Source organism: Achroia grisella, unplaced genomic scaffold (assembly GCF_030625045.1).
Source record: "Achroia grisella isolate CSIRO2021 unplaced genomic scaffold, CSIRO_AGI_Agris_v1 utg782, whole genome shotgun sequence".
NCBI lineage: Eukaryota > Metazoa > Arthropoda > Insecta > Lepidoptera > Pyralidae > Achroia > Achroia grisella.
The window spans coordinates 2,968,463-2,984,665 of record NW_026713022.1 but is presented as its reverse complement, the minus strand read 5'-3'; the positions used below and the strand labels follow the sequence as shown (position 1 = coordinate 2,984,665).

The 16,203-nt window shown below is 31.3% G+C and overlaps 1 protein-coding gene across 1 annotated transcript; it reads left to right on the top strand.

Moving 5' to 3' along the window:
• The first annotated feature begins 3,108 nt into the window (after positions 1 to 3,108).
• Positions 3,109 to 13,200, top strand: LOC131851325 (uncharacterized). The gene is made up of 6 exons (XM_059201815.1): positions 3,109 to 4,075; positions 5,541 to 5,617; positions 7,094 to 7,704; positions 10,769 to 11,031; positions 11,801 to 11,991; positions 12,508 to 13,200. The coding sequence occupies exons 1-6, from the start codon at positions 3,109 to 3,111 to the stop codon at positions 12,511 to 12,513; spliced, it is 2,115 nt and encodes a 704-aa protein (XP_059057798.1). The 3' UTR covers positions 12,514 to 13,200.
• The last annotated feature ends 3,003 nt before the right edge of the window (positions 13,201 to 16,203 follow it).

Sequence of the window (16,203 nt, the reverse complement as noted above, 5' to 3'; positions counted from 1 at the left end):
CATTTATTTAAATCTTTTGACTTGAGTAATGTCTTCCACGAACCCACTCGTATGACGGCCACGTCTGCTACTTGTTTATATAATGTTTTTAGCAACAATTAGTAATTAGAAAAAATAATAATTAGTAATCTTTCGGATCACTGTGGTCAAATAGTAATCTTCCCAAATCAAATACATAAAATTGATAAAATTGAAATATTAAAACGAGACTTAACTAGTTATAAGATCAATGAATTTAAAACATCAGTACAAAGTAAATTAAATTTCCATCTTCAATCTAGACCTAAACCAAACAAACTTTATACTGATTTCTTCAATATTGTTTGTAACGAATATAATAGAATTTTTAACAAAAAAATAACCAGTATTAGCAAAAAATCAAAATTTTGAGAATGGGCAACTACGGGTATTTTAAAAGCTGAAATATATTATTTGAGTTATATGCACAAAAACAATACCATTTTAATAATGCATTTGTAAATAATGTAAAAAGATATAAAAAACTTTTAAAAATGTATGTACTTTTGCTACATTTTTTATTATATGTTTTAATAAAATTAAACATATAATATTATATGTTTTATACATGTTTAGTTTTGGTTAACAAACATCCATCTAAGCACATTTACAAACGCCGTGTTTCTAATATTAGTAAGATTTCACCAGGAGTCAAAACAACGCATTCCAAGACAATCTGTCTTGCAATGCGTACCTACTACATTTTTTTATTATTATATTAACTACAATAAGCATTAAAATGTAGGTACGTAATTACAAATATATTCTCTTAATTACTGCTTCTGTATAGGATTAAGATTCTCGCTATATATATTGACGTCTAGTGGTCTAGCACACCGCTTAGCGTCCGACGGTCGCGGGTTCGATTCCTCGCACGGCACAAACATTTGTATTCATGAGTTTTTATTCAGGTTTGAGAAGTTAATAAAGAACGAAGCAGACAACGATAGTGTTCATACAGACGTTATATTGACGAATAATGACACAGAATCATCTGAATTAGGCGACGTTAAAAATAAAAGTAACATCCAAATACACAATACAATAAATTGCAAACATTCTTTTGGAAATTTAGAACATGTTGAACACAAGTTACATACAAGAACAATTGATAATACGGAATCATTAATAAAGAAAGAAAAGCAACAACAACACAACAACAGCAAATTGATGCCAAAGAAGCGGTCTCTACTATGTCACTACTACTCCAAGACGAAGGTAAACTACAGTTACTCGTCAATCATGTATATACATATATCAGCGAAAGTAAAACATACTCTGAAGCAATGGCGGTATTAAATGCATTGTATATAAAGCCTAAGAATATCATATACGCTAGGCATGTGCTTGCTTCTAGAAAACAACGTACAGAGGAATCTATTGATGCATATATGCAAACTTTAAAACAACTATCTAAAGACTGCGAGTTCGTTGCTGTAGATGCGGAAACTAATAAGAATGAAAGCATAAGAGATGCTTTTATTTTATTCTCTTCAAGCAAAATAAGACAAAGGCTGCTTGAAAATTTGACTCTTTCACTTAGCGAAGCATATAACCAAGCGCTCTCATTGGAGATGGCTGAAACAAATTCCCAGAGTTTTAACATGCCAACAATTAACGTAATTAAAAATTTTCATAGTCTGGTGGCAAGGAGTATAGCATCATAACTGAAAGTAGATCGTCATGAATATTTATGTCCATTTGATTTAACTTTCAACTATATCCATAAACTTGTTTAAATGTTAACGTATATCTTCGCCATTTTGTAATCTACTCAGAATTAGTTGTTTTAATATACTAGCTTTTCTTGCCGGACCTTTGCTCGAATATACTTCACTGAGCTTTTGCCACATTTTATGTGCAGTTTCACATTTTTTTATTAGTTTTATTTCTGCTACAAACATCAATAAAATTAGTTTTGATAGTGCTAGCAAGTCTTCTTCTTTAATTTTAGAATCTCTGAAGTTATTATGTATTTCCATAGCTTTTGTTTAACAAGGACTGCTTTGGCTTGTAAGACCCAAGTGTCATAGTTATCTTTATTTAATTGTTCTATTTTTCCATAGGAGGCCATTTTCTATTGTTATTATTTGCTCTGCTACCATAATAAAGTTGAGAACAAAAAGCAATATTAATTATTAAATACGTATAATAAGCATAATAAAAAGATTACAATCAACAAGATGCTAAGCATCGACATCGTCATCGATACACAGACAATTAGGTCGTATATCTACAACTTATACTCCTAACAGTGATGAGTACTTTTAGTGTAACAGCAATAACTGTACAAGTCGCTAAAAATATAAGTACATCCTGCACTTGACAGTGGACTAATGACTTTGGCAACTAACCTGTGGTCTGACGTTAAAAAATATACCTACATGAAATAATTATTAGGGATGCGATTCTTTAAGAAGAAGAGTCTTCTAACGTAAACGAGTTCTTTTAACGTAAATAAAATGAATTACACAAAATCACGCCTAGTCTACAAAATAGGAAACTAAACCACCACTCACCTAACTCTTTATGAACACAAAAAATAGAATCGAGTTTATGAAGCAAATATTGGTCAGTGAATTAATCTGTGAATCGATTGATTGATTCGAATCGATTCAGGAATTTATTTTTGTTTGGTCGAAAGTATCGATTACTTGATTAATCGATCTTAAATCGCCAACTCTATTATTTGTATTATATGAAACATACTTTTTTATCTAATCTCTGAATAGACATACATTTTTGGCGTAGTTTCCATTAGTCTCTTGGTTTTAGTCGTATTGTATTATTGTGTTTGGTTCAAAATACAAAATATATTGTTGTGGATTTCATAGTTTATTGCTGGTCACTTAAGTCACTTTTTTATTATAAAAAATATATAATTTGATTTGTTACTTTGTGTCATAAGTAAAATATATAATAATTTTATATTTTACCCTTTTTGCATTGAATTATTTATGTTATATTATTTATATATATGTTATAGTTTTCGAGTAGATGCAATAGCTTTCTCCACATATAGAACCAAAAAATAAACATAATATAATAATATCCACCACATAAACAAACGACCGTGTAGTATAAGAAAATATGCAGGCTATAGAGACTTTAGAGGCTATAGAGGAAAGAAAGTTAGCTCGAAGATTCTTTAGTAGCGCAGTAAGTAAATTAGAAGAATCTATAACTAAAAAAAATAAAGAGGCCTCTGAAACCAATTTTGCAAATCTTACCGCCAGATATGAAAAGTTGTCTGCTGTTAACAATAAAGTACTAGATTTATGGAGAGACTTGGTAGGCAGAAACGAAAGCAAATATGAAAAGGATGTTAAATCAATAGAGAAGTACGATGATATATGGTTTTCAATGCAACAAAAATATAAAAATGCATTTGTTATTACGAAAAGTTGCAAAAGTAATATTGGAACTGAAATTCAAGAGAGTTACGTCCAAGATACCGTTGTAAAAAATATCTTGCGGCTTCCTCGTTATGATGGTGATATGAAGAAGTGGATAGGCTTCTGGGGGATGTTCCAAAAGATCCATGTAGATTCCAGCATAGATGAAAATATGAAATTCCAGTACCTGCTGCAATCGATGGAACCAGGATCTCCTGCCGCAATACTAGTAGAAAGCTTTTCTCTTTCAAGTGCTCATTATCAGAAAGCTGTAAAACAACTTAAGGAACGATATGGTCGTGATGATCTTTTGATTGAAATATATATTCGTGAGCTGTTGACATTAGTTCAGGATCAATTAAGAGGGACTGCTACGCAAATTGGAGTATTATATGATAAACTTAAAACTCAACTGCATGCTTTAGATAGTTTGAATGTCACTACTGATAAATACGCATCTATGTTACGTCCTTTGGTCGAATCCGCTCTGCCCATAGAACTTATTCGTATTTGGAAACGTACTGAATCTTGTAAAACGGATCAGTCAAACTATTTTAAAAACCTTCTTAAGTTCATTAAGCAAAAAGTCGAGAGCGAGGAACGTATTAAAATATCTGATTTAGATTATAGTCAGAGTAGTTCTTCAAAATTTACTGCCTCAGGTAATTATAATACACATAATCTGTAATATATATAATAACATAATCACATAGTCTGGAAGAGAATTTCCTGGTCTGGAAGATTATTCCCGAAATGTATTATTTATGCAAAGAGATTTTATACCTACTTTAATATGCAATAATAATAAAATTGTTATTTCGCGAATTGAATGTATTAATAGCACTGTAACATGAGTTCTATTTAATCAGTCCTCTTTGATGACTTACAAGTACCTACAACTGTTTCATTACAAAGTCTCAAAGTTATTTTGTGGTACAATAATAAAACCATGACAGTACGAACTCTTGAACTTTGAATTCTCATATACAAAAAGTAGTGTTGTAAATAATTTAAAAAAAAAGCCAAGTATGTACACAACATATTACACATAGTTTATTTGGTGGTGCAGTAGTGTAGAAACGGGAACCACCTATTTCAATTTACTATTAAGGATCCTTCTAATACGTACGTGTGTAACATTGAAGCATCAAAGAAAATGAATGTCCTGTTATATGATACGGCTGATGACATAAAAATAGTAAGCATTTTGATAGGAACCGATATTTTAGGTAGTTTGTTTACTGGGTGTATGATAAACGTAATCTTGTTGCCTTGGAAACTACGATAGGTTAGACCACAAAATTTATGGAGTTTAGAAACTATATGCATCATAGATGAAACAGAAGTTAGAAATTAAATCAAATGGAGAAAGGAAAAGAAGTATTACAATTCTTTAAGGATACAATATCAATTATTGAGGGTAGGTAGGTATGAGGTAAAGTTGTCCTGGAAGGATGTATCTATAAATTTATTCGCAAATTACGAATTGGCTCAAAAAAAATTGAAATCTAACACTTCACTTTTGTTTCACTTAGGTATTATGAAAGAATGTAATGAGCAGTTTCAGGAATGGTTATATTAATCTATAATAGAAGTCGTTAATGAACCAGATCATAACTCAGGTCACTATCTTGCTCACCATACAGTAGTTTGGGAGTATAGTCTCACTACAAAAATGCTAATTATATAGAATGAATTCCTTCGTAGCTTATCAAATTTAGGCATGGTGCAATAATAAAAAGGCGGTCCTTCAAATACCAGTTAATGAAAAAGATCGCAATTATTACAAGTTTTATATGTGAAGAACTATACTTACTTCTTATCGACTCGTTTCTAAGCAACATACTTTACTATTACTTTACTTTAATATATTGTATAAAAATATCGAATTAAAAAAGATTGTTTTTCATGCAGTATATTTCCTAATAAATTACAATATTCCACTGCACTTAATTCGAATTTAATTAATAATTGTGGTTGTGTTTCATTACGAGCTGGTGAGGAGGGTTTTGAGACTGCTTGATTAAAATAATGAAAGTAATGTTACGAAGAGTCTTAGGTAAAGTTTGTATCTATAGAATAAAATGTTTAAAGTAGTCGCTTACTATAGTTACGGTTGTGTTCTAGGACCAAACGATGTCGTTCGAGTACCACGATTTACAATGGAAAAAAAGGTTCTACCAAAGCAACGTTTTCCATTGGAGGTACCCTTAATTTCTCTAATAACCCTACAAATACTGATCCTGTTTCGCCTCAACCAGTAATACAGCAGACTATATGTGGTCGCTTTATTAAGATACCACAAAACTAGTTTATGTAGAATTTTATGTGCAATATATATAAGCAATTGCAAAGGCGGCGAGTATGTTGTGGACTTCATACTTTATCGTTAGGCACTTAAGCCAACTTTTACTATAAAAAAATGTATTGTCCGGGACTTTTTAATGAGGTACCAGTGGAGGATGAAGGGGTCAGTCAGGAAGTCGGGTTAGTTGCCTCAACTTTGCCAATTAATTAGGAATTGGCAATAGTGGTTTCCAGGACAGCGTTTAGTTCTGACAGCATGCCAGCAATGGGATATGCCCCATTGTTCCCATTACCAAAAAACCCCTACCCTATATTTTATGTGCTAGATATGAACACTCTACCTTTCCGGTTATGACTGCATTATAAGCTACAAGCCCAAGTAAATGTAATTTTAAATGAAATTGGAGAATCATTAAAAATCATACAGCGTGTCCTGTAAGTCATCCCAAGTTAAAAAAAATTAAACTGTACAGTTTCGAAATTTTTATATTGTATTGTAATCTACATAAAAAAATATATTTCAATTCAAATTCAATTCAAAATATCTTTAATCATGTAGGTCTATTACAGACTCTTATATAATATGTCAAATCTACCGTCAGTTCGGAATGATTTCGAGATGAGAAGAACTGAGAAGAAATTCAGCTCGTATTCTTTTCAAATGAATGTTGTATATGTCTACAATAATACAGAGTCATTTCTTAAAAATCACTACATCCAAAAGTGCCCCGTTTAGTTCTTGGTATTGTAAATGCGGCAAGTAAACTCTATAATGCTTGACATTTCTCGTCTGATATTTTCTTTAAGTTCATCAATGTCCACGGGTTTGTTTAGTAGACCTTAGTCTTAAGCAGTCTTAGCAGGAGCGGGCCACCAACGCGACGCTTAACGACCGGGATGGGCCCCACCTGGGCCCATTGTCCCAGCCTGCGCCGCCCCCCTTCGGCCGACATAGTAGCAATATCCCGAAAGAACTACTACTACGCCTACTCTATACTTACGTGTAGAGTTAAAAATCATATTACTTTAATTTTGCAAATAGTCATCCTACCTGTAGAGGGTATGAATATGACACTATATTATAATAATAATAATATTATTGTGGATACTGATTTGTTCGGGTTCCGTTGACAAAATTGCAATAGCATATGCTGGTAGTCACTCTATTCTCCTAAATTTGAATTTAATAATGATTCTGTATTATTGTCAACATGTACAACCTTATTTGGAAGGACCTGAGTTTCTTGTCAATTCTTTTCAGCTCGAAAGCACTCCGAACTGACGGTAGATATGTTATCTCATAAGAGTCTGTAATAGACGTAGGTACATGAATAAAGATGTTATTGAATAATAATATATTTTTTTGCTCATAGGTCAACAAAGAACATCATGTTAATAGTAGTGAAATAAATAAACCTAAAAGACAAAAACTGGACAATACAAAGCAACACAACTACTTAGAAGTAAAACTTCCAGCTGTTAGCTTAAATAATAATGATATAGTTGTGATTGATTTAATAGACGAGGAAGTTGATAATGTCAAAGGATTCAAAAGTGACAATAATGTTTTAATAAATAATAATTTGTATGAAAACCTATCAGAGGAACCATCCAATTATTTAAATGATACAAGTAATTACTCAAAAGATAAAATTTCAGATAAGAATGTGGACAGCCAGTTAGTGGCAAATAATCTGGTGCCTTTAAAAGTGGTACATCAAAAGATTAATAATAATAAAACTACTAATTTAGTGTCAAGTGATAATGAAGGAGCTTATACTTCAGAGACAAGTGATGCACAAGATAACGCTATTCTAGTTACTCGAAAAGAATTAGAATGTGATATAATATCAAGAATTAAAAATATAGACAGAATAAAACAAATTGAAGAAGAAATAAGGATATTAAAAACTAATATTAAGAAATTAGAAGTATTAGAAGTAGATGATGATTCTATGTCATCATCATATATACAAGTTAATCAGTAAGTATTTCTTGGAATAAATAGATTAGATTAAATTGTTCAGAGATGAAAATCGATTAGCATGGGATACCATAACGATATTACTATAGATATAGATGTTTTTAAACATTGTTATTTTTTTTGAGTGACAATCAACTGCACCGTCAGTTGTTTCTAACGAATATAATTGAATTTTTAACAAAAAAATAACCAGTATTAGCAAAAAACAAAATTTTAAGAATGGGCACCTACGGGTATTCTTAAAAGCTGAAATATATTATTTGACGACCTCGGTGGTCTAGCGGTCTAGCACACCGCTTTACGTCCGATGGTCGCGGGTTCGATTCCTCGCACGGCACAAACATTTGTATTCATGAGTATGATTGTTTGTATCGGTCTGGGTGTTTTCTATGTATAATAAGTATGTATTTACGAAAAAAAATATCTATGTACTTGTATCAGTTATCTAGTACCCATAACACAACCTTTAGCTAGCTTAACTTGGGTCTAGATGGCGCTGTGTGAATTGTCCTGAGATTATTATTATTATTTGATTTATATGCACAAAAACAATACATTTTGATAATGCATTTGTAAATAACGTCAAAGATATTCAAAAACATTTTAAAATGTATGTATTGTAGCAAAATCAAATTCTCTAAATAAAAAAAATAAGAATCCAAAGATAAGATATAGACAGTGTAGAATATTATAAACAAAGAAACTGGTAAGAATAAAACCGCCTGTAATGATTTTACTTCCAATTTTAATAATAAATTGTTAACGTCTACGAAAGTTATTGTAAATGTATTTGACAATTTTTGTGCCAATATTCCAATTGATATTACTTCATCTTTGGAATCATCTCCAAGTCCATTTTTTATTGATAATATTGTTTCTTGTCTTATTACATTTAAATTTACATGTATTAGCCTAGCTACAATAAAGAAAACATTTAAACAATTACATTTAAAAAATTCAGAAGATCATTGGGGTATGTCAGTTAAAGTTATTAATACTTCTATAGACATTCTTCATATTTAGTAACTATTTTAATAAATGTATTTCTGACGGAGTTTTTCCCAATTTAATGAAACATAGTAAAATAACGCCACTTTTTAACACAGGGGATACTTTTTAAAACTGAAGTAGGCAATTTTAGGCCCATATCTATCTTACCAGTACTAAGTAGTGTTTGAAAAAATTATGTTCAATCAAATGCTTCAACACTTGTAAAAGAAATAGACTGCTTCACAGTCGACAATATGGTTTCACGATCGGTAAATCAACTACTGACACTGGTGCTATCGGTGTATTCTGTGACCTCTCAAGAGCATTTGATTGCGTTTATCACGAAATACTTTTACTCAAATTAGAACATTACGGTATTAAAAATGAAGCTCTAAAGATGATGAAATCCTATTTAGATAATAGAATGCAAATTGTTGAAATAAAAGGTGTAAGGTCCGAAGGATGCAGTGTTAAAATGGGTGTTCCTCAGGGATCTATTCTAGGCCCTTATTTTATTTTTAGTTTACGTAAATGACCTACCTTACATGGTAGAAAAAATGGCAGACATATTTCTGTTTGCCGATGACACTTCATTAGTATTTAAAGTCAATCGACATATTAATGATATAGACGAAGTAAACAGTGCTCTCTCTTCTGTTTTTAAATGGTTTACAGCTAATAATATGCTATTAAATGCAGATAAAACAAAGTGTATTAAATTTACGGAAATCAAGTCAATCTAAGGAAGGTAGACTCAAAAATCGTATTGAACAATAAATTTTAACTTTGTTGATGATACTGTATTTCTTGGTATCATATTAGACTCCAAACTGCAGTGAGGTGCTCATATTTCTAAATATGGTGTGTGGCATATGGCAAATGGACTTAGTTCTGCCGCTTATGCGGTAAGAAGAATTAGACAATTAACAAACGTGGCAACGGCTAAACTTGTGCTATTTTAGCTATTTTCATAGCATTATGTCGTACGGTATTTTATTATGCTAATATTAGCATAATAAAATACCGTATTTATATAAATACAGTATTTATTTTGCAAATAAGGGCCTTTGCAAAATTTTGTCGGCTCCATTTACGGTATGGGTTCCAGGGAGTCTTTACGTGAGTGTTTTAAAGAATCACATATCCTCACCGTTGCTTCTCAATACATCTACGAATATTTCATGTATGCCAGGAAAAACATTGACACTTTTAAAAAAGTAGGCTTTACACTAATATAAGCTTACGTAATATCAACAAATCAATTTTACCTAAGTGCCGTTTGACAAAAGTTAGTAAATCATTTTATGGAAATTGCGTAAGGTTTTACAACAAACTGCTAGAGTCTGTACTCAATTTGCCAGAAAAAATTGAAATGTCTTATAAAATATTTAATTGTAGAAAAGCTTATTACAAAATTGAAGAATTTACAAATGATAATAATGTTTTGTAGAAAATATTTAACTTAAAATTGATAGCGCTGACAATGTTATCTGATCGAACAGAGATGAAGTGCGTAGCGGTTTCTATATTGATTGTCGCATGCCTAATCCTTGTTAATGTAAATATAATTAAAACAATATTTACTTAACACACAAGTTTCTTGCTCATTCTGTTTGTGATGCGTCTGCATACCGAATGAGCGGTAGAATAAAAAAATGGACTATTCAAAAATGCTTATATTATGTTTATTTGAATAAAGATTATTTCTATTTCTCAAGTTATTACCTGTACCTGTACATGTGTACTGTACAATACATGAATATGAAACTAATAAGTCCTCTAATTATGTATACTAGTGGTCGTCTAACTAGGCGACTTTTAACTTTTAAGCGGCTTTAACAATTAAACAAAAGAGTATATATGCGTTTGTGTATCAAATACATGATAGTGTGTCATGTTTTTTTATATTACTTTAATGTATTATTCAAGTATAATTTAAAAAAATATTTGCATTCTACACTCCTTTTTTATATGTGTGCAAAATTTCATATTCCTCCTTACACTATACAAGTACAAAGTTTTTGCTTCATGTTTTAATATAATGATAAAGTTTGTTCATTTATTTCTTTGCTAGGATGAAAGCTGCAATAGTGAAATTGTACAAAGAGCTGTGTTCACTGACTGGCGACGAAGAGGTGAAGCGGCGTAAAATTCGCCTCCAAGTAATGAAGGATCGACCACAGTTGCCTGTTAAGAAGTTAGAACAATTGATAAATGACAATATCGGTAGTGATGGAAATCCACAATTACCAGGTTTCAATGAGGTTATTCAATGTGTGGATGAAGCCAACAGGGCAGAAAATCTGGGCTGGACTAAAGCACAGATAAATAATGAAGGTTTGTTTACTTTATCTAACAACCAGCTGTGCCAGCATGAAGTACATGGCTCATGTGTTATCCTGATGTATAAGCTATATTATTGTAAAGTTTCGCTGACATCCATCGAGTAGTTTTGGCTGAAAGAGTAACAAACATCCATGTAACCACATTCACAAACGTCGTGTTTCTAATATAAGTCAAAAGTCAAGTCAGTCAAAACAAATTCGACCATTACTGTTTCCGCATTTAAAGGCACATCAATCTGTCCTGGAATGCGTCCGGTCGTGGGTTCGATTCCTCGCACGGCACAAACATTTGTATTAATGAGTATGATTGTTTGTATCGGTCTGGGTATTTTCTATGTAAAATATGTATATCTTTACGAAAAAAAGCAACACAGTTACAGTTGTCTAGTACCCATAACACAAGCTTTAGCTAGCTTAACTTGGGTCTAGATGGCGCTGTGTGAATTGTCCTGAGATTATTATTATTATGTATATTATTTCTCAACATAGCTGGTTTTGTAGAGACAAGTATTATATAATTATTATTATTATTCTTTATTTCATTGTTTTCTCAGCTTTTGTTGGTTTTCTCCACATTTATTATTATTATTATACTTACCTATTTAGGTCTATAAACGAGAAAAAAGTGTTGATAGTTTTCTAATAAACTATCGATAATAGTATATTTATGCATTGAATATGTTCGAATCCTTTTTTATAATCAACAAAGAATATTCACAAGTAAAAACAAATATCGATATAAATTAATTTGTTACATCTAGCATGGGCACTATATATGCGCTGCAGCCGTGCGTTGAAGGAGTACCGTCAAAAGCGCGAATACCGTGATCTCATTAGTTGTGTCCAATTCAATCTCGAAGCGGACCCGGCCGACACAGATCCACATTTGTTAGCACGCTTGGAGGAGAATAAAAGGCAAGCTATGAAAAAAGAGGCTGAAAGACTAGGACAGGTACCTACATATATATATTATAGTATTTTTTTCTTAAATTGAGACAGTGTTTACCAAGGTACCATACCTTTTATAGGTCTTGGAGTTATTTTCTGTGTACCTATGTTAGGAATAAATGAATGTTATTTATTGTTATTTATTCATGTTGATTTATAATTATAAAAGTTTCGAGTGTTAATAAAAAGTATAAGCTATTCTAAATATTTAATTATCTAGTTCCTCTAATCTAATTAATTAACCAATCATAGAGAATATATTAAATCTAGTAGAAATATATCTGTAATAATAATGATGTATTAAATACCAATTTTTCAATACAATTTTACAAAAGCTGAAAACGCTGAAGTCTTCTGTGGAACTAAAGATTGTTCTCGATTGTTTATAGTCTTAGGAACTCAGAATGTTTGTCATTCATTTCAAATACCAATACCAAGACAGATAGAGGAATATATAATATAAATAAATAATAATAAGTTTATTTCGATTTAATTGAATTGCTAAACTATTTTTATTCAGGTGTGAGAAGTTAATAAAAAACGAAGCGGACAATGATGGTGTTCATACAGAGGTTATATTCACGAATAATAACACAAAATCATCTGAATAAGGCGACGTTAAAAATGAAAGTAACATCCAAATACACAATACAATAAATAGCAAACTTTCTTTTGAAAATTTAGAACATGTTGAACACAAGTTACATACAAGAACAATTGATAATACGGAATCATTAATAAAGAAAGAAAATAAAGACGACAGGAAAGAGAACGAGGGATCAAATTCAAATGACGTCAATAGTGAGCAATTATATGAAAATGATTTTTTGGAACAAGTTAATCGTATATTATCTGACTATCTTGAATCAATATTTAATCTTGTTTAATAAATAAAAATATAATTTGTTAAAATATGCAAGTTCCGGATTCTAAGAATAGAAATGATAATATTCTGAGCTGATAACATACATACATATAGGGCCGATAATTTAGTTGAGAATGCTAAAAAGCATTATTTCATAGAGGATAATTATTTTTACAAATACTAGAAATATAAATTGGATTAAGAAAACTGTTATATACCATCCATATTTAAAAGATAGATAGATATTTAAAAGGCGAATCCAAATGAAGATTTAGTAAAAGCATTGTAACGTCTTGGCGTCTCTTAGGTCCTACTACTAAATTGATGTAGAGGATCCATGTTTAATTGTATAAATCTCTTAGATTTAATATTTTGGATGTATAAAAATTCCATTCGTATAATGTAGTGTATTGATTTTTTATACTGAAAATACCCAGAATACAATCTACATATTTTGCTCGATAACAGTATCACGTACCTACTGTAATCCTGGCTTTACATTGTTGATATATATTATATACTGTAAAATATTTTTTTTATTAAATAATTGTCTGTAATATTCTGCTAAATTGTTTTTTTTCCTATTATGTTTGGCATGCTTAACTTCGGCAAGAATTACCTACTTTCTTTATACCAAATGGAAGCCAATGCAGAATATAATAATTTGTCTTATCGACTTACACAAATAGTTGCAGGCACTTTCATTAATTTAAGCTAGATGTACACATGGCTCACAAATTATAGCGATCGATTAATAATAATAATTTAAGGAGGTGTGTGTACACGTCCTCTTAGATTAGGTTTATGATCTATTTTGCTGCGAACCTGGTACACGTGCCGTGCGATATGGATTCTAGGAAGTTGCAAGGACGTGGATGGTGCAAGGCACGTATAGAAAGTGTGCTAATAATGATATATGCAATAATATTTATTAATTTTTGTACAATAACATTAATTTATATGCTGTAACATCTGTGCTAGGGAATCCCTGTGTTACAGATGTTACTTGACTTATTCAATACTAGTCCCGCCCGCGGCTTCGCCCGCGTGGACTATAAGTTATACGCCTCAGTAGTGGGGTGTTATATAGCTTAAACCTTCCTCTTGAGTCATTTTATCTATTCTGTCTATTAAAAAAACTTATCAAAATCCGCGTAACTTTTTAAAATCAAAACATACATAGATACAGACAGACAACGGGAAGCGAAATTCTTTTATACTTTATAGCGGCTTGCCAAGACTTCTCACAAGAATTAACAAAAATTTTAACACACACATTTTCACACAAATATACTCTTTTTTGCATCATGTTACAAAAAAGAGAAAAAGTTTATAAAGTTTGTATATTATTTGTAAGATTTTTATAACTGTATTATATCAATAAAGTTGAACATTTCCAATGTTTGTAAAAGATCATAACAATAAAACAAAATCCATTAAATTTATTGATTCAGAGCTTCCCTATTACGTAGTATGTACTATATGTTGGGTTATCTCGTCATGACAGGCTCGGTATGTGTTGCACATATCCTACTTTACTTTATATATACACTGTTTATTTGATAAGATCCTGAGGCATTTTGCGTTTTAGTCTGCGACTAGATTGACTTACTTTCATCAATGTCTTTGCCAGGCGGTTGGGATGATTTTTCATTCTTTCGTCGTATGATTTGGTTTGTTTCAAAATCTCTTGTTTGACAGTGTCTGTCTCCAGATCATGATGCAGCTGTTCATTTGTGACATACCAAGGGGCATTGATTACCATCCTTAACATTTTGTTCTGAAATCTTTTACACTACACTACTACGCCATATTTGATGTTATTTTGTTTTGTGGCAAAATAAATTGATTTTCAGGAGCTGCGACCCGCAATAGGCCATAACTAAAACATTCTTTTCGTATGTCGATCCCTATTAATTTGAGGATCTGGCCGTGAGATTTCTCAATAGTTAATGCGACAGATATTTTAACCAGAAAATGTGGGAAAATTCTTTACCCAAATTTGAGCATTTGTGTGAAATCACTATCTGTAATTCCATGAAGTTGAACTCTCGTATTCGTCCGTAATTTTAAACTTTCAATTAAAGACCATAAGGCAGACGATTTCAAGTATGATATCTACTCGCGTACACAATGGGGTGAACAAATTCAAAGTCTTGCAGCGAAACTGAGTTCAGCAGCTTTTGCCGTGCGTAAGGTTAGACAGCACACTGATACTGATACTGCTAGATTGGTCTATTTCAGTTATTTTCATAGTTTACTCTCTTATGGAATATTATTATGGAGAAAAGCGGCAGATATTAAAAATATATTCATATTACAAAAACGTGCCATTCGAGCGATCTACTGTATGAAGAGTCGTGACTCATTAAGAGAGAAATTCAAAGAGGCAAATATTCTCACCGTTGCTTCTCAATTTATATATTCAAATATCCTATATGTTCATAAAAATCTTGACTTATTTCCAAAAAACAGCAATATTCATAATATTAATACTAGATTTAAAGACAAACTTGCTCTCCCCAAGTATCGTTTAGAAAAAGTCAATAGGTCTTTTATGGGAATAGGTATAAAATTTTACAATAAGATACCAAAGGATATATTGGAATTACCCTTAAATAAATTCAAAACATCTGTTAAATCATATTTACTGAGCAAGGCCTATTACTCACTAAACGATGACTTGAATGACGAGCGTGCATGGCAATAGTTTTCATGTTCGGGATTTTCATTTAATTTTAGACATAGACACCTATATAAATACCTATGCATTGTAAAAAACTGGATTTAAAAAAAAAGTAATTCAATTGAGTTTCTTGCCAGTTCTTCTCAATTGGATCTATATACCGAACTGGACGGTAGGGAAAAAAATTCTAATGTAAAAATTTTACGTTCATAAGCGGCTAAAATGTCCTACATGAATAAATGATTTTTGAATTTGAATTGAATTTGAATTTGTTAAACATACAAAACTTTTTACATTCTTTAGGTCTTCATAATAAATTAGTTTACTGTATATACAATTTCCCCAATAGACGTCAAGTATATATCAAATAAAACTTTATTAGGTCCACGTCTGTCACATTTAGGTGTTTGTCAAGGTGGAATATTAAGTCCAATTCTTTATATCCTTTATATACAAGGTTTGAATGAAGTAATAGGTAACGAAGTCTCTAATCTACAATTCGCAGACGATTTAGCTATTTATAGCGTTGGTGAAAATATTTCTGATACAGTTAATAAAGGTAACAATGCATTAGATCGTTTAAATATTTATTTATCCTCATTAAATTTACAAATTAGTCCTCATAAAAGTAAAACGGTAAGCTTCGCTGAATACCAAAATTTTGC

Excerpts from the sequence above, each read along its gene's own strand:
- LOC131851325 (XM_059201815.1), top strand. The coding sequence starts at position 3,109 with ATGCAGGCTATAGAGACTTTAGAGGCTATAGAGGAAAGAAAGTTAGCT. Across the intron at positions 4,076-5,540 it reads TTCAAAATTTACTGCCTCAG|GACCAAACGATGTCGTTCGA; the intron begins GTAATTATAATA and ends GTTGTGTTCTAG. Across the intron at positions 7,705-10,768 it reads TCATATATACAAGTTAATCA|GATGAAAGCTGCAATAGTGA; the intron begins GTAAGTATTTCT and ends TTTCTTTGCTAG.